Source organism: Carya illinoinensis, chromosome 16, assembly GCF_018687715.1.
Source record: "Carya illinoinensis cultivar Pawnee chromosome 16, C.illinoinensisPawnee_v1, whole genome shotgun sequence".
Taxonomy (NCBI): Eukaryota; Viridiplantae; Streptophyta; class Magnoliopsida; order Fagales; family Juglandaceae; genus Carya; species Carya illinoinensis.
This window is the reverse complement of record NC_056767.1, coordinates 13,453,095-13,473,662: the sequence shown is the minus strand read 5'-3', so window position 1 is coordinate 13,473,662 and position 20,568 is coordinate 13,453,095. Positions and strand designations below refer to the sequence as shown.

At 34.6% G+C, this 20,568-nt stretch overlaps 1 protein-coding gene across 1 annotated transcript; it reads right to left on the bottom strand.

Moving 5' to 3' along the window:
* Window positions 1–243: 243 nt before the first annotated feature.
* Window positions 244–6,100, bottom strand: LOC122299211 (alpha-xylosidase 1-like). The gene is made up of 3 exons (XM_043109285.1): window positions 5,811–6,100; window positions 4,988–5,670; window positions 244–2,381 (listed from the first exon to the last, which is right to left on the bottom strand). Exons 1-3 carry the CDS (start codon window positions 6,050–6,052, stop codon window positions 502–504), a joined length of 2,805 nt encoding a protein of 934 aa, XP_042965219.1. The 5' UTR covers window positions 6,053–6,100; the 3' UTR covers window positions 244–501.
* Window positions 6,101–20,568: the final 14,468 nt, after the last annotated feature.

Here is a 20,568-nt window from a genome sequence, read left to right as displayed (position 1 = left end):
TGCTGATATCATGGAAAATTTCAATGGAACTAATATGGAAGTTTTCTAGGAAACCGACTAGAAAACTGAATATAATTTCACTTGAAAATGTCATTTCAGAAAGCCTCATTTAACTGTTCTAGTCCCCTCAAAATGAAACACCCAAAGGAAATGACGTAGCAATCAAGAAGATCCCATGTGTTTATGTGGTAGGGCAGGGGAAGAATCATCATCCATGTTAGAGATATTAAGAAAGAAAAAATGTGAAGATCAAATCGTCATCTGCATTAAGGCTTTTTAAGCTACAACATGATTGAAGGAGGGCCTTTAGCAGGCAATGCTAATATAAACCCCACTCTCTGGGGCTTTTATGCCTGAAAATGGATGAACATGTTTTTAGCTCATCTCCTCTCCAGCATGAACCCGGTGAGAAAATAAAAAAAACTTCAAACACTCAGAAGGAGGAAAATCCGAAATAGGAAGTCGATCAGGGGTGTCATTAACCTCATATCAACCAACTCCTTAACCTTTGATCCCCATTTTCCAGGAAATGGCAAAGTTCTTTCCTACAGAGAGTGACAAACCTTTGATCTCTACCATCACGGTCTCCGTCTTACCATCACCATCTTCCAGCTCCTCATGGAACTTCTGCTCTGTTGTGTTCATCTCTATGTTGGAAGCTCCCATTACAGGGTTTCCATCAATCTCAACTGAAGATGCCTCTCCACTTCCATTTAATCCCAGCACTGTGATCTTCTCAATATGCCAACCCTTATCCAAGGCAAACTTGCTCTCCTGGACTTCTGACCAAACCTTCACGGTTCCTTTAGTCATGGTTCCATAGAAATCAATATAAGTGGAACGTCCGTTTCCAAGTTTCATGTCTGGAAGCTCATCGTCATCAAGGAAAAGCTTCCCTTTGGCTTCTCCTTCAGTAGCCCCTGCTGGGAAGGTAACAATCAAGCTAAAAGGTGTCATTCTAGCTTCCTTTGAAATCATGCCACCTTGCTGCATTGGAAGAATGGTATTCTGATACAAATGCACATTAACCACGTGCAAAGGTGCATCCAGTGTAACATAGCGCCCCCCTTTTGATGCAATGGTTTGTGTCATATCAAATAAACTGTACCAACTACCAGGGGGAAACAGTGCTTTAACGTTTGACTTCCCTTGCTCAAGAACTGGGGATACCATGAGACTGCTCCCCAGCAAGAACTGGGTGCTCAACCCATAACATTCAGTGTAACTTGGGAATGAAAAGAAAAGTGGCCTGGCAATCGGTGCTCCGCTAATATGAGCCTCGTAGTTCAAGGTATACAGGTAAGGCAGGAGTTTATACCTCATGCCAAGAGCATTTCGAGCAGACTCAGCAACTGACTCCCATTGATAAAGCTCCTGTCGTGGGGAATAGTAGTTTGCATGATCCCTTGAGAAGGGGTAGAAAGCACCAACTTCAATCCAGCGGTTGCAAAGCTCTTCTGTAGGCGCTGGATAGAACCCACATATATCTGAACCAACCATTGGCACCCCAAATATTCCAAAATTGAGCATAGTGGAAATTGAGTACTTCAAATCTTCCCAAGTTCCCTTATTATCACCGGTCCAATGGGCAGCATATTTGCCTGAACCCACAAAAGTGGAGCGAGATAATATGAACGGCCGCTTGCCCTCAAGTCCTTGAAGGGCTTTGTGAGTTGCAATGGATTGAGAGAAGCCATAGAGACTGTGAGCATCATATTCCAAAACGCCATTATAATGAACTGCACTAGTGGCTATGGTTTTGAACCCTATAGGCACCTGCAAACCTGAAGCATTTATCTTGTAAGGAGGATCATCCCATCTAGTGTTTGTAATGTTCTTGCAATCCAAGCAGCATATCCAACCAGGTCCAGTGCCAGATGGACATTGCTTGCCCTTAGGGATTGTGCACTTTCCAGAACAGAAATTTGAAGCTTCGTTCATGTCAATCCATAGACCATCAACGGGGACAAGTTCATGAAAGCGGCGGACTTCATCACCCCACCATGAAACAGTTTTTGGGTTAAGGAAGTCAGGGAAGTGTACAGCCCCTGGCCAAACTTGAGCTAGGTAGGGTTCGCCCTCATACTTAATGAAAACATCATTGGCCATGCCCCTTTGATATACGCCATAACTGGAATTAACGCCAATTCCAGGATCAATAATGACAATGTATTTCATACCCATGCTATGTATTTTGTCCAGGAAAGCCAAAAGCTTTGGACGAGGGTAGTTGGTTGGGTTGAGGGTGAAGTCCTTGTGTCCATCCATATGGTCATCATCATTCCAAATCACATCAAGTGGGATTCTAGCCTTTTTGTAGTTCTCGACAACATCTTCAACTACAGATAGATTATGGTAACCCCATCTGCATTGGTGGAATCCTGTAGCATAAATAATATGAGTGAGAAATTAATATGAGTAATCACCCTCAATTTCTTAATATAAGCAGTCCAAACGAATAGTCTAAATATCATTGAGCCATTTGATAAATTAATTGGTGGGAAGAGAGAACAATAGGGCACAATGCAAAACTCTTGCAGTTTGGAGAAACTAGATATGGGTGGCAGGGCCAGAATTTTACTTCATGGAAAGGCAAGATAGGAATGCAAAGAATAACAAAATTCCTACCAATCTGACAATTAGGAATTTGTTGAGGCAAAAAACCAGTTCAGGTTGGTTTTGAATAGCTTTTGAAAAGCATATCAACTCAATTCTGAAGTAATTCGAGTTTATATGGAAAAAAGAATGTATAAAAATTGTACAACACATTACATGCAATATGTTAAAAACAGAAAAAACAATGATGTGCATGATATAGAAGAGGGTTCCACAATGTTTATCGTGGTGTTTTGGAGGGGGAGGAATGAAAGAACTTTTTAGGGGAATATAAAATTTTCCCAAAACACCCAACCGTTTACTAGATGTTTTTTCATTCAAATTACAGAAGCATATACTTCCTTTTTTTAATTAGTAAATAAGAATTTTATTAAAATAGGCGAAGCCAAGTACTACAAAGCATAAACTTCCACAAGTAGTAGATTTTGAACACAAGAAGTTATGAACATCATCATTCAAAAGTCTAGTACTCATGGAAGTATATGCTCTGTAATTTGAATGAAAAAAAATCTAGTAAATGTTTGGGTGTTTTGGGAGAATTCTTGATAAATAAATATGCTTAATTTGATATACCTGAGATTCAAGTCCTATCGCACCTTAATTATTATTAGCAAGTCCAATATCAAAATGATATAGAAGTAGAACAAACAAATTAGTGAATAACTTTGAATAAACTAGGTAGGAGGACAGCTGAACAAGTCCAATAACACTAATTGAAAAGCTAGGTACTAGTCAAAGTAAAAGCAAAAGCTACACAGAAACTGATTATAATGAACCTTTTTAGTACATCTTCCTTAATATAATAAGCTTTACCTCCATATTTTCTATAGAGTGAAGAAGCCACAGAGACTTACATGCCATAATCTTGTAGCTTAAAAATGAACTTTTAGAATTATCTAGTGAACTAGAAACATTTTGTTTTTTATCAGTAACTTTTAGTAATGTTTTTCTATCAGAAACATTATCTAGTGAACTAGAAACATTAATATGCACAGAAGTAGGTTTTCAAAGATACATGGATGGAAAATGTAACCAACTTATCCAATCTGCAAGATTGGCCCATTTATTGCCATTGGATTTTTAACAACCGACCTCTGACAGGATGCAGCACACTAGCATCCATGAACCAATGCCAAGTTGCAAACACTAATTCAGCTCAACTACAAGAAAATATCAACTAACCACAAAGACTAACATGGGCTTATAAAAAACAACCAAGGCTTACTCAAGGTATGGGGCAATGGAAGAATTAGATTTATCATAAATGCCTTTTTTAACCTATCAAGGTACTGAGGGGTAACTTAGGTCCCCACGCATTATGGCTGGTGTCCCCCACCACCGACAACAAACTACTTAATGGGAGGGGACAACAACTACAGTTGTACACTTCCACAATCTAAGGCAGTATCCCCTCACGATACAAGAATTGATGCGTTGTATTAGCATCAAATCAAATGATGCCCTACCGTGCAAGCATTGGGGGCTTGTGATAGAGGCTTTACAGCAATAATTCAATTTCCACCTCATGTAGGGAAGATAAATTTAGAAGGATAGGAAAGTATGCAAAGATTTAAGCAATTATAGAGCCTTTTGGGGGTCCACCAGTTACTTTGTACATATTTAAGAAAAAAAGTTGAAGATTTTTGGCTCGAAAAGTTTAGGCAAAAAGCAAAGAAATACTAAAGTGAGATAATTTAACATATATCTGGCCTTACGTTTTTCACCTCAAAGCTGTTTCTAAAGAACAGCAGAATAAATAATTAGAAGCAAGCCTTGAGAATTACAATAAAGTAAAATAGGAAACGAGACCAACCCACCAACCTAAATTAATATATCATGAGACATTTCTACCCTACAGAATCGTGCATATGGTAAACGTGCAAACACCCTACTAATCAACCATCAATCAGCATTCGCCAACACACCAAACCAATCAGGTGGTCCTAATTCCTTAAATTTCTCACTCATTGCTCTCATCATATGAAAGCTAAGTCCAATGGTCATCAACAAGGGACAAAACATAATATTATGTTGTCTGTAGCATGATTTTACAGGACATAGTTTATACAGACCCGAGGATTATTAAAACCGACTAATTAAAGAATGAGATTCCATCATTTTCTAAATTTTCTCAACACGAGGAATATTAAAACTCGCTGATTAAAAAATATTATCATTTTTCTGACCAGGTAGATTCCATCATTTTCTAAATTTCTCAAATTGGATTAAGCACCCTAATCACAAAACGCTGAAGTTAAACAATGCCACAAGTCACAGACCCAGAAGCCCTTGGATGTACAAAAGAACAACTATTCCCACAAAAAGAAATCTTTAGTGAGAAATTAAAAGAAGGGTGAGAAGTTCATCATACCAAGAGACCAGTAAGGCATTGGAGCTGGTCTGCCAATAAGGGAAGTGTATTGATCAACCACACTCAAAGGAGTAGGCCCAGCAAAGAAGTAAAAGTCGAAGACACCGCCAATAACCTTGTACGTCAACGAATTCCCTCGGTAAAACACATCCATCCCATTGCTGTTTAGCAGCAGAACCGCGTGTGCAGAGGGCTCTCCACCATTGTTCCTAAGATCCATGTACACCGGATGCGAGCCATACAGATCAGCGTTAAGATTGATGGCCGATATATCGGTGGTGTACAAAGTGTAAGGGTCGTTTGGATACAGCTTGATCCCGTGTGGCTGAGTGTTCTCTCCCAGGCCGTACAGAGAGGCATCTTTGGGTAACTTGGTGGAAATCTCAAGGTACTGGTCCTTAAACACCAAGTTCCCAAATGGATCTAATGCATCAGAGCTTGAGTTGAAAAGGGTTTGCCCATTTGATTTCCTCTTCACCGCGAACCCAAATGGATCAGTGGTGAAGCTGACAATGAGCTCGGATCCCGAGTACTCCGATACAGTTATCGGGCTTTTACTTGACCTCGCAATGGTCTGCATCAGCTTCGGAGGTTGTTCTCTCGGCAAGAGATTGTACGGTACCTCCCATCTCTGCTTCTCTGCGTCAGTGATGTGGATCCTTAATCTGTCCTGAGTCTCATGCCTGTACAGAATCACGAAGCAGAAAGATCAATAAAGGGTTCTTTATTCAGAGCGAGGCGGAGTTGAACTTGAAAACAACATCCTACGCAAGCAACACATGGAAATCATTTAGAACAAGAAAAGAAGAAAAAAACCACATACTTAACAAAGAGCTGCAAATGAGGGATATCAGGGCCGTAGATTTTGTTCTTCTGGATGACTTGGAGATGGCCCACAATGCCACCATCAGGTATCTCTTCAATGGAGATCAGACGGTAGCCTTTCCCAATCTTGGCAGGAGGTGTAGACGAAGCAGAGGAGTTTCCTCCGGCAGCACATAGGAGCAAGAACAGCAGATAAAAAGGAAGACTTGAAAACGAGGAAAACTGTGAAAGAGAAACCATCGGTTACAACAGTATGGCAGTCTCCAAGGTGTATTTAAAGTCAGTGGTTTGATGTCATCTATATATAGAGGAAGAAGTCATGAGACGCATGTGTAGTAGATGGGGAAGCATTTGTAAAAGCATGTGGATTGATGGAGGTGAGTGGGCCACGGAGGCAGTGTCCCTACAGAAAGGTCCCATACTTTGCAAATCGTTTTTCTTCTTCTTCTAGGTGGGGCCTCAGATTCATCATTTTGGAGAGAGATATCAAAGAGAGAGTATCTTTAGGGTATATCTTTGGTGGCACCAACGTTTGTAGTGTCTGATCAGATGACCACACGGAAGGAAAATGGGTAGTTTTGGGGCACCGACACAACTGCGAATCATAACAAGAGATAAAAAAATATATATATATATATATATATATAATTACAGTTGTGAGAACACTTTTAATGAATTTTTATTCTATTTTTTAAAATATATTATTAAAATATATTTTTTATTTTACAAACTTATTTTTACCATATATTATATATTAACTTATTTATCTTTTCTTTGTATCATTTAAATATTATACTTTTTAATACTTTTTTTTAATAAAAAATAAAAACAAGAGAAAAAAATTAATTTAAAATATTTATAATAATCAATAGTTTCCTCTATATTTAATAAGTTTCTATAACAAAATGTAAAATAAAAAATAAAATGCAAGATTTATTAAAGAGTACTTTTAGAAGAATTTCTTTATATTTTAAAAGAAATTATATTATAAAATATCTATTAGGATCTAATATTCTGAATGTGTAAGTATTGTATAATTATTTAAAAAAAAAGTAAATAAATATAAATTTATATAAAAAATTAATTTTTAATAATATATATATATTTTTAAAATAAATATATGATATTTATATCATTCACGACTATATCAATTAAGAAAATTAAAAAAAATAAAAAAGAATTGTCATTTCTTCGTTTGGCTAGATTGCTTTCTTTTTCGTTTTCGTTTTGGTCTGGTTTGGGTGTATGGAATAAGCTTCTCGCCGGCTTGATTGATTTTGTCTCCGGCCTCTAGTCTAGCCGAAGTGGTGGAAGGATGGATTCGGTGGTTATGGGCTGGCGATGGTTTCGGTTTGGCCGGGACAAAGGAGTTTGCCGATCTGGTTTTGGTGAGCGGTTTTGGCTGCTTACCCACGGATGCCGTGATTTCACCTGGGTCGGTGGTGCTCTCCATGCATCGTGGTGGAGAGGCTGACTCGGGCAGAATGGTTAACGGGGGTGGCGGCCGGGGATGCAGGCGATGCAACCCTAACGGGTTGGCTTGGGCTGGGCCCCCACGGGCACTTAAGCTGGGTTGGGCTTGGGCTGGGCCCACGGGCATACAAGCTGATATCAGTTTTTTGCTTTTGTTTTTTTAATTGTTGTTTTGTTTTAGTTTGCTAATAATAAATAGGTTGGAGTCCCACTCCTTTTTTGGAGGATTGTGGGTTTTTGTCCTACTCCTCTTTGGAGGATGGTAGGTGTTGGTACTCTTCCTCTTTGGAGAGGAGAGAGTGTGGATGTACTCCTCCTCTTTAGGAGGATGGAGTGTGGGTGTATCTTTCTTCTTTGAAAGAAAGATTGTTTAGCTCTGTTTTGACAGAGCGCTTTCTCTGTTGACTATTGTTAGGAGAGAAGGTATAGAAGTTTAGACAATGTCCGTCACAAAGTAATTTGTTGACGGGGAAGCTCCTGAGCAGATGCGGTAGTTGACTTATAGTCTGGTTTTCCTGTATTGATAAGTCACAGTTGTAACTTCGAATATGAATGAATGCAATGTAGCATTTTCCATAAAAAAAAAACTCCAAGTTCTAAGTTCGATCCAAATCCGCGGTGTCGCTTCCAGTTCCTGATCTTCGCGCTTCTATCTTGGCTTCACACGAGAACAGGGTCCGAGATTTCTACATCATCTTTGTTTCTATCTGAGCTCAATTACTTTTATATTTTGTTATTTAAAATATATTATCAATTTATTTTTAACTAATGACTTTTATAAATACACTATACATCAAATTATTATTTTTCTATATTATTCAAAAAATATTTCTTTTTTATTTATTCATTTTAAATACTTTTTAAACTACTATTAAGTTTGTAATATTCTTAGATCTTTTGATATTTCTCATATATTAATGCAAACACAATATCTCTTGTTATCTAAATGACATTACTAAGCCAGTAAAACAGTTAAAAAGAAAATAACAATGAAAACACTCATCCATCCTATTTTTTGTGAACTTTTTATCTATTTTCAAACACTTTTAACACTAAAATTTTTCATTTTATTAAAATAAAATTTTCTAATAATATTATAACTTTTTTATATTTTATAAATAATAGTGTAAATATGAGAAATATAAAAAATAATAGGAAAAAAGAAAGAAATATTAAAAAATATTTACATAGATAAATAGTACATGTTAAATGTAGGGAAGATAAAAGGCAGATGCAATATTATTGTTCATTTTGGATAGATGTTTTCTTTTTTGCATTATTGTTGAAAGCTGAAGCTAAAATATGAGTGGAAACTCAAGTCTAGAAATAGTTTAGAGAGAATAAGTATTGCTCTAAATGTAAATTAAAAAAAATTGGTTAAAAAAATCTTTGAAAATATCATTTATTTTCTTTTTCTTTTTTAATTTTTTATTTTATAAAGGGATTGGGGCTCGAATTCAAGTTTTTCATTTAGAAAATCGGGCTATATGTCATCAGACTATCAAACTCTTAACACCATCGTTTACTTCCTCATTCTGCATCTTGAGGCATGAATCTTGGATTTTCGTATTAGTAAAAGATAAGCTATATATATATATATAATAAAATTAATGATGTTATTATTCCCATTCCATCATCAAGTTCTGGCATTGTTACTGGTTTGCTCCTTGCTCTCTTCTTAGTATCTAAAGCTAAAAAGGTGGCATATGACTCAATTCTCTAAATGAAAAATTTAGGTTTGAAACTTCCCACTTCTTTATCAAAAGGACAATGGTAGGGAAACTACCAAATGTACATATTAAATGAGCACAATAATACAAATGAGGTTTTTTTTTAGTCATTTTTTAAACGTCCTTAACCAGTAAGAAAAAATAAAAAAATATATAAATTCACTAATAGTCGTTTTCTTAATTATTAAAAAATATAAAGATATAAAATAAAAATAAAAATATATGAGTGGACACATTTAGTAGATATGGTTATGAATTATTTATGAGCAATCTCTTTACCTAATTTCCTTACACAAAAAATAAAGATGATTTCAATCAAGTCATTGCTTAATACATTATTGAAATTTAAACTGTTCTATTGGAATGTAATAGAAAAGAGAACATTTAGGTTCATAAATTCCTTTTATCCAGAATTTCATATTATTTATTCGGTTTAACAATCGGAAATGTTAGTATGCTAACTGAGTTTGCCTCTTTATTTTGACTACTCATATATTTATTTATTTATTATTTAATGATTAAGGAAGTGACTTTTAATGTATTGATATCTTTTCTTTAAAAGAAAAATATTTAAAAATTTTAAAAAATATAAAAATAAAATGCCAAATTTGCAATAAGTAGGATGCCCAACAGTCATTGCTGGGCGACAACCTAGCATCACTCTTAACAATTATCTATACTTGAGTGACATGCAGATCATGTAGATTCATGTAGTCTACGGTTCCCTTTATATTAGTATGGACGCATTACTAAAAATCTAGTAACAACTCACAAGTTAAAAATCATTACTAAACTCGTTAAAATTGATTTAGGCTAGGTTTGAATAATGAAATTATCTCAATTTATTTAATCTAATTAATATAATTTTTCTAAATTTCTAAATAAAATAAAATAAAGAATTCAATTGACTTTTTCAAATTTTAAAATAAAAATAATATTTTAATAATATTTTATTTAATTTTCAACTTTTATCTCATCTCAACTTATTATTCAAACCAGGCCTTAGCAATCTAGGTGGCACTCAGTAGCTCAATGACTATAATCACAAGAACAATCAATAAAAATTAATTAATTCTTGTTAACTAAAAATGATTAAACAACCAAAAATAGAAAAGATTTAAAAAATCATCTTTGCAAGTTGTGTTTGGTTGCCAAAGTGAGTTCAACTCATCTCAAACTAATTAAAACTTACTACTTTTTAACTTTTCATAAAAAAATCAAGCACATATTAATTTATATCATACATTCAAACATATATTTCAATTTATTTACATTCAATAAGACCTATAAAATATTATTATTCACATTTCAACTTAAATAATTTTAAATTACCTCACTATCGAAACGCACCCACAAGAAAACCTTGCATAGAGGATGTTTTGATAGAGTTTTTAAACAAGAAAATCTTGCATGGATGATGTTTTGGTAGAGTTTTGAGATGATATAATAAAGCAATTCAGTAGCCACAAGACACCATGGCTCATGGAAGACAGGTTAGGGTGGCTGCTGCCTGATTTCTTTATTTTAAAAAAAAAAAAAGATTGTTAGAATCAGCTTAATGGCAAAATCAAATATATGGTAGTGTTTTAAGGTAGTGTTGTGACGCTCCCAAATTCTGTTTGAGATCGGATGGACATCTGAAGCATCGAGACATGTAACACAAGGTTACCTGCCCCCGTTCATGACATATAAGATGCAATGTTCTTAACATGCATCTAACAATATGCAATATTCGCAGCGGATAATTTTTTTAGTACCAAATTGAAAATATCCCAAATGCTTAAAACATACTTCATACATAAAAACTCATTGAACAACTAAGATCACAACATTAATCCAAAATGGTTATGATCCAAAAAGTACTAGAGATGCAACTCCATCGTACAAGTAGTAATTTACGTTAACTGCTATATTAACATTGATGTCGCACCGTCGCTTAGTCAACTGTGTCTAGTTAGTCAGCTCTTGATCCTCCTTCAGGTCCTGTAACAAGATTTACCATTCGGGAGGAATGGTAGTTGGAACTACCACAATGAGATTTGATTACAAATCTCAGTAAGTTAACAAGAACTTCCACACAGGCTAATGATGCATGGATGACAGTAAAAGCATGAATGTATAATCAAATTCATAAATAATTAAAGCATAACTTGACGTATAACATAGCATAAGTGACATAACTTAAATTGAAACGTGAACTGAACTTAACTTGACATGAACTTGATCTGAAACTTGTCTTAACATGAACTTGTTCTGAAACTTGACTTAACATGAAAAATACATACTTCACAGTTGTTGTGGCCCCATGTACATAGCATTGACATAACTTAAATTGAAACATGAACTGAACTTGACTTGACATGAACTTGATCTGAAACTTGACTTATCATGAACTTGTTTTGAAACTTGACTTAACATGAAAAATACATACTCCACAGTTGTTGTGGTCTCATGTATTCTACACATCACAATGCAGTTAAATACATACTCTACAGTTGTTGTGGCCCCATGTATTCTACGTGTAAATACATACTCCACAGTTGTTGTGGCCCCATATATTCTACACGTCACAATGCAGTTAAATACATACTCCACAGTTGTTGTCATGTATTCTACGCATCACAATGCAGTTAAATACATACTCCACAGTTGTTGTGACCTCATATATTCTATGTGTCACAATTGCTGTGTTTCACCTAGTGTATGCATCACAATTGTTGTAATCCCATACTTCGTGTGCCACAGTTGTTGTGGATCCCACGAAACTGAATGTAACTCAAGATGAAACGTGATTGGAATACGAAAGGACTGAAATCCTGACGTAACATAACGTGACTTGAACATAACTTGAAATACATGACCAACTTGAGATAGAAACATTTCGTAACATGGTATAACATATAATAGACAACATATTTAACATGACATACTTGCAACAGTGAATATTACATGACTTGACATACATATAATAGATGGCATACTTAGCATAACGTACTTGTAATGTACAGCAATACATGACAGAATATATTATGTAACAGATAAAAATTGATGACAGAATAAATTCTGTATAACAGACAATTACGTGATGACTTGGTATGGCATGACATATATGATAACACACATACATATACTGTAGTTCCTTTACTTAGCACACATACACAGTAGACTGCTAATAAGTAAAAAGCTAACTTACCTCGATTTTTACGTTTCTTATAAAACCTTAAGCGCGATAATGAGGAATTGTAGTTAGTGATTCTAAAAGTTAGTACTAAATCACTAATAATTTGAAATATGGAAAATACTAACTCAAAGAGTAAAATTTCCATTTTACTCTTTGCATGTAGGAAAATGACCGTTTAACCCATAACTTAAGGATTTTGTATACTAATTCCAAAAGTCACCAAAATTTACATGCTTCATGTAAATTTTATCCTCAACTCAAATGTCAATGTAGAAAAATTTAAAACTAATCACAACTATTAAAACTCCATAGAGCCAAAATTCTCATATGTTATTTCCATTGATTTTTGTTTCTAACTTGTTTTGATTAACCTTTTGATCTATAACTTATAAAGATGTGATCTTCAAATCAAACCATCACATGATTTAAAAAGATGTCCTAAAACATATATTAGCTTCTAATTCAAGATCACATGGTTAGAAATTAACCAAAACATAAATTTAGCTAAGAACATCCACACTTTGGCTTATCTGAATATCTCTTTGCATAAAATTTCATATCTTTAAAACTAATATCAAATATTTTCAAAATAATAATATAACATGTATATAAGATGCTTAGGATGCTCCAATAAAATTATCAAAGTCATTGGAATAGGTTTAGACCACCAAAGAATTAAACTTTCTCAAAACAGAAACTGTTTTTCCTCTTCCAGTTTCTAAGTTTCTAAATCTAAGAAAATGTTTCATCAAAACCTTTAATCATGCAAAAATTCTCAACCAATAGTCATATATACATGTTAACAATACTCCATAAAAATTTCGGACCAATATCTATCCATTAGTTTGGTCAAAAACTTCAAACTATAACATATTCTCCAGTTTATCTCCCAGAATGACCTTTCTATAGTTTACATAATATTTGATTGACCAAATAATCTTCAAATATGACAAATAAGATATCCACATAAACTAAACTAAAAAAAGAATAACTTATATGAAGGAAACTTTATGATAAAACACTTACAAAATCTTCGAAATGGGCGTGCAAAAGAACACCTAAAAGCTATCCGAGAGAGAGTGTTTGGTATTCTTTCAATGGAAAGTGTAAATGAAGATAATTTTGTGGGGAGGGGTAGCTGGAGATACTTATGGATGAGATATGGAAGAGATGAGGCTGGAGTGAGAGTTGAGTGTAGGTCTCTCTTACCTAAAGTGAGAGTTAAGTGTAGGACTCTCTTACTTGATAATATCTACAAAAATCATCTCAAGATATTTTTTACCCAATAATATCCACAAAATTAACTTAAGATATTTTTATCCAATAATATCCACAATTTTGAACCGAAGTTTCATCCGAAAATATGAAAAAGTGTTATTGCGCCATAAGACCTTAAATGACCTTCCGAATCTAATGGCACAAATCATAATACATGTTGACACTTCTAACTATCTCCAATAATCAAAAACACACTTCTGATACCATAGTAAATAATAACACTAACTATGTAGTTAGACTAAAACTTATATGATTAATGGATTCGTGAAAACTTATAGAATCTTCGTGAGATTCTTAAAGTCAATAGAAATTTTACAATTGAATTTCTAGCGAGCTGTTACAAGTGTAGCCAAGCTTATTGTAGACTTGACACATAGGTCAAGAGCCATTTGAGTTGGATGCTTGATTATATGGTTGACCATATCCACGTTCCCTTCCTCGTGAACAGTAATTATTGTGATTGTTAGAGAGAGAGTTACTGGACTGCTTAGAACGGCCACGATGAGTGGAGTCTCGAGAGATTGTATTTGCCGTTAGATTTGTTATATTAAAAAAAAGTTGAAGCTGTTGAAGTCAAATCTCATAGTGTAGGAGATGTCCGTAAACCTCTTGGGTAGACATTGGATCAAACCATGTAGTGAGAGAAGTTATCATAGAATCATATTCTGACCTAAGGCCAACCATGATGTAGCTAATGAATTCACAATCCAAGAGAGGTTGTTTGATGGCAGTAAGTGCATCAGCAAAGCGTTTCATATTCTAAAAAGAGAACCGCTATAGACACTAAGAGATTATATAAAATAAACTTATAAACTGATGTGATTTCATAAAATCTGTTAAATCTACTTTATAATAAAGAAATTTTATAATCTGACGTATCACATTAAGTCATATCAATTTGTGAGTTTACTTTTGTGTTTTCCCTTTGTAGCTAAAGTATTTTCCTTCTACAAATACTCATAAATGGTGTGAGTTCCTTTCTTGATCTTTTATTTTCACAACCCATGTCAACTTATCTCATTTTATCTAATCTAATCATTACAATTTTTTTAAATTTTCACTCAAAATAAAATAAATAATTCAATTTTTTCAAATCTCAAAACAAAGATAATATTAAAAAATATATTCTAATAATATTTTATTCAATTTTTAACTTTAATCTCAACTCATCTTATCTTATTTATGAAAATAAACGAGACACGAATTGATAATGGGTGTTTGAAAAGTGAGAGAGAACATGCTCTGCAAAGCTTACCAGACCTCTTTGGACATATGAAGCCTGACAATCTTGGCAAGAACATCATCAGTCAAAGATGAGATGATGGCCTTAGCAAGAGCTAGTTTTGTTGTTGTTAGTGCAAATATTCTTGATTGGAAATAGCTATTGAGGTGCTGCTATTTGGTAGCGTTAAAGGTGGTGTGTTCATGTGTAAATTGCACAATAGACTGAAATGGAGGAAATAATGATTCCCAGCCCACGTTGGTGATTCGGACGTTAATATGGTACTCTTCGTGTTCATCCATGAAATAAATAATAAATTAGTAAATAAAAATAAATAAAAGAGAGACACAGAGATTTACATGGTTCGGCATAAAAGCCTATGTTCATGGTTTGTTTGGGGGTAAAATTCACTATAATTAGGGATTGTAGAATCTCTCATGGCTTCACATGTCGCTTAATATTATAGAAGAATTTAGTTTAGGCGTAGAAAATTCGTACGCAAAGAGCTTGTTGAGAGATCCCCCTCATTTGTTGAGATTTCCTCCTTTTATAGAAATCTGTTTCCTTCCTTAGAGTGCTAGAATCTCACTTGCCTTGTGAAATATTTTCCTTTTAGGAGTCTGAGTCATCTTCTTTTGGTTTATCTTTTCATTACCTTATTTCTTTCCTACCTTATCTCTTTCCTTATTATTAGTGATAGTTTTCAACAGACCCAATCAATTTAGTTCCTAACAGATGCCTGCGATTCTTAAGGTCGACTTGTTTAAGAAGGTCTTGAGAATTTTCAAGTCAATCATGATGGAGGTAACATGTAAAAACTGCAGAAAAAGCAATTATAGGAACTGGTCTATAGTATGTCATTGTTATGCAATGGAATGGTGATCTCCATAAGTGGTCCTCAAGAAGAACTCGTGAAATTTGTAATAAGGGCCTTCGAGAATGGGTCTCTATACAGTTTGTTTGTAACAAAGTTTGCGTGATAATTGAGTGTACTGGTGATTTCATGTGATTGTTTATCATTAGTAAAGTGTGCGTATTTCTGTGTTTGGTGATCCTTTTTGGTCTTCGATGGCATAAGTGGATTTTGCCCCGTGTTGCGACTTTCTATTAGTGTTTACTGTTTCCGTTTTGATGTAGATATAAAAATTTGTTTGTAGTAACCCACACTTAGGTAGTCAAGGAGCTCGTCGACCTCCTAAATCCATCTTAGGTGGTTGTTGAGCTCGTCGACTCATTCTCGAAGGACACCCGTGGCTGGTGACATATGGGCAATGTCTATTGACAACCATGCTTTGGCAATGATGAGGACACAAGATGCCCGCGATACTGAGCAGTTTATTCTGATGACAACAAATTAAGATGACAAGCAATGCTTTAGAGGCAGCTGTGTTCCAAATCGCACGGGTGATTTTCAATTAACTATATTTTCAAAGCTTGTAGCCACTGGGATTCTTGTTGCACCTCGAGGAGTTTTGTTGAGAAAATATTTGAAAATCGAATTTGTTAGTGAAAATAAAATAGCAAGTTTGAAAGAGACAAACCAGAGTAATTTAGTTGCTGCTTTCAATTCCTCTCTAATTGAGATTGTTTGCTACTAAACAATTTTTGCCTAGGAAAATTGTCTGTTCACTGATCTCTTGAAGCCGAGGCAAGTCCAATCCCGAGTCAAGTAGCTTGACTCTTTCTTCTTCTTTTTAAAACTTTTTGTTTGACTGTATTGCCGAGCAAACTCCATGTGTATGACTCTGAAAATATTATGTATGGCGAGGGGCACTCTGCGTGGTGAGCAACTGGCAAGGAATACGTCTTGTGGTGAGAAACTGGTGAGCAGCACTTTGTGGGGGAGCAATTGGCAAGCAGCACCATGTGGGAGAGCAATTGACGAGGGACACTTCATGTGGTAAGCGAACCTTGTGCATTGAGTAACTAGCAAGCAACACTTTGTGTGATTAGTAACCGTCGAGAAACACCCTCTGGGTGAGCAATCATGGTGAGAAACTAGTGGAACTCAAGTGTGACGATTGAACCATGCGTGGACTAAAGTCACAGTGGTGAGTAGCCATGTAATGGGCATCAATGCGTGATGGCGAGAACCGCTGGCAAGGAGCTTCAGTGGAATTATGGCGGCAAGTATTGTTGGTGAGGGAACTCACTATGGCGAGGAAACATATAATGTGCAACAACTCGTAACGACGAGAACCATTAGCGATGAGCTTTAATAGAGTTTTGGTGGAGAGGAACATTGTTGTGGTCGGGAACCACCACTCCAACGACAAAAAATCATTGTGAGTTATACAGTGGTCGTTGATTGGACCTTTGCGACGAGCTACAGTCAAGCAAGCTTCTTGTGGTGTGCACTAGTGAGAATGGAGAGGGACTTTGGCCAGTAGCACTGTGTGGGTGATGATCTCCTTACTAGTGACAAAAATCTTGTAAAGCTTGGGTGGGGGCTGGTGGCGATCTTGTCGGCGCACAAACATCGAGTTTTTATGGATCTTTGGCAGCGTCAGTCCTCTACTTGCACTATGCCCAACATGAATTGCTTTAGTGGTGGAGGACTACTTTGCCAGTGACAGAGAGCTTCGACGGTGTAAATAGTGGCTAGTGGTGGTAGAGGTTCACTTTGTTAGTGACAAAGGCTACCGGTGAGCCCTATGGTGGTTGTAGACTGGCTCGTCGGGTAGCGAGTGGGATGACGATGCTTGCAGCTTATTGCTCGCTTTTGTTCAAAGGATCCGGCCATGCCACTGGGTGAGAAGCACTTCTCCAATGATAGACAATGCCAACAGGCTCAGTTGTGGCCACCGATGGTCTCAAAAGTCCCTGGGCGACTGATGGGTGGTTTCCCTCATGCTCCTAGGCTCCTGGCGGCGAGATACCGAGACTATGCTGGCTCTATTCTGGTGATTAGCCTAGTGGTTGAGACTGTGCCGTGCCAGTCACAAATGTTGTGGGCAACAAGCTCGCCATGCACGGTTAGCCCCTCTAGGGGTTGTGTCGTGTCTTTCTCAAGCTAGCACATGGGGCCTTCTATATATATATATAACATCTGTTAATGTGTAATTGCACAATAGATTGGAAGGGAGAAAAGAATGATTTTCGTCCCATATTGGTGATTTGGACGTCGATATGATGCTCTTCACGCTCATTTATAAAATAAATAAAAATAAATAAATGAGCAATGCAGAGATGTACATGGTTTGGCATAAAAGTTATGTCTATGGGTTGTTTGAGGGTAAAATCTACTATAATTAATTATTTTACAATCTTTCATGACATCATAGGTTGCTCATATAATGGTAGAATTTAGTCTAGACATAAAAAAGTCGTACGTAAAGAACTTGTCAAGAGATCCGCTCATTTGTAAAAATCTATTCATTTTATAGAGATCTATTTCATTCTTTAAAGTGATAGATTTTTACTTATCTTGTAAAGTCTTTTTTTTTAAGAATTTGTTAATTTCTTTTAATTTATTTTTTTATTTTTATCTTATCTTTTAATTTTATTGTTTTCTTTATTATTAATTATAAGTTTTTCAACAGTTGGACTTAATCAATTTAGTCCTTGACATGGTGGTTGTCGAGAACAATCAACAGAAGAAGAGATGTTTTTTTTAAGATTAACCGAAGAGATGTTGATCTTTGAGATAGGTTGTCAACTGTTCTTTTCAAAGCATATAATTCTGTCGGTTGAGTTTAATCATAACAAGGTGTGAAATGTTGGAGGGAATAAACGAGGTCGAAGACAGCGAGGTAGAGGACGGGTCGGTGGTTGCTCACGTAGACGCCATTGGTGTAAGAGATTGCCAAAAAAAGAAAAAATAGATAAATAAAATAAGAAAGAAAGGATGAAGAGACGTGAGTCATGATAGTCTCACACCATAAAGAGGATTGAAAAATGATTCTATATTTTCCCGCACATGATTACATGATATACATGGGTTGTCTTATATACACGTGTAAGCCTAATTTACAATAATTATGGAGGACAGTGATACGGGACCGATACATAACTTACGATGTCAACGATTAGGTGTAAATGTACTTTTTTTAAAAAATTATTTTTTACACAATTTTAAATATTTTTAACATATAAAAAAATCAATTCATTAATATTTATTTTTTAATTATTGAATAAAAATAAAATAAATAAATAAAACATTCAATCAATCACTTTTATCGATTTAACTAATCTGGTCTTTTTTAATCATTTTCATCATTCTCATACGTCATACATTATATTTATTTTTAAAATTTTTTATTTTATTATTTTTAAATTAATTGAATTTTTTATTTATTATATATATATATCACATATTTATTAAAAAATATAAATAAAAATTAAAAATTATGTATAAACTTTTAATATGAAAATGATGAGTAGAAAAACTATTATAGGAACCGTGCATATCCCATGTATTCATGTGCGCAATTGTTTTTTCAATCATATTTAGAGAGAGATCTCTAATCAAAGGTCATCCACATACATCTTCAATGAAATATAGCAGCGGAGCGTCGCCGATGCCACCGTTCATTACCTTTGTCGACACTCTGCAGAGAAGAGAATCTCGTACGGAACGAAGCAATTATCTTTTAAGAATATTATAATAAAACATCGATTATTTATATTACCTATGGAGATTAGAGATAGAAGAGTAATTAAGATTTAGGCTTTGTTCGGGAATATAAATATTTTCAACTATTCTCATATATATATATATATATATACATATTTTAAATATATTTTTCATCTACTCATTATTTAATTAGAGTAATGCTACGTACACTTGTAGAGTATGTAAATGACGTGTAATCGTTTTAAAAAGAGTGGAGCTTACGATTGAAAAGTTATTTTTTTTTATGTGAATCTTGTATTAATTCACTTTTTTCAAAAAGAATATGCGACACTTGCACAATTACGACTGCAAATATTATTTTTCATTTTATTATTACAATTTTTTCGTATTCTCAAACAAAATATAAAAAATAATATAATTTTTTCAAATTTTAAAACAAACATCTTAAGTTGTTGCGCTTCAAAAAACTCTAACTCACAAGAAGAGTTCAATAATATTACAAAATTATATTTAAATAATTATTTAACTTTATAATATTTTTATTTAATTTTTTTTAAAAATTAATAAAATATTTTAACGCAAACTCTTTCGTTACTATTTACAAGCTATTTTATTAATATTTATAAATATTTTAAAATAATCCAAACGAGCCCAATTATTTTAGAGAGAGGAGAGAATCTTTTAGATCAAACCTAGAAACCAAGAAACATCGATCATATATATGTATGGTCCCATATATGATCCCCATAATTTATGTTGATATTGGACAGAGGAATGACAAAAAAGCAGGAAAATGCATGCATGGATTATATACAAAAAGCCGAAGTCTGATTTTGTCTGATATCGTACGCATGGCCACGTGACCCTTCTCATGCATGTCCTCACAAAATAGTTCGTCTTTCTCTTTCATTTTTTGCATATATAATATAAATGCATTTGACAGTATATATAATCTACGTTACGTTATCTGATCGGATTAAAAACATATATAATATATTTTGAATCGACTTCGATTATCGCTTCTGTGCCTGCATGCATTCAGATCTCTAGACCCCATAACTTGGTATTAATTAGACCTCTTTTGTATTGAAAATAATTAGATAGATATTGGGATTCAATATTTTGTACTCTTATGCCGCTCTCTCTCTCTCTCTCTCTCTCTAATAGTGCCACTGACTTTTCTCCTTTATGAGTCGATACCACAAAAAACGTACTTATTTGAGGTCAATCCATTATTGTTATAATTAATAATTATTTTCGTTACAAAATAGTTCATCACAAATAATCATTTTTCTT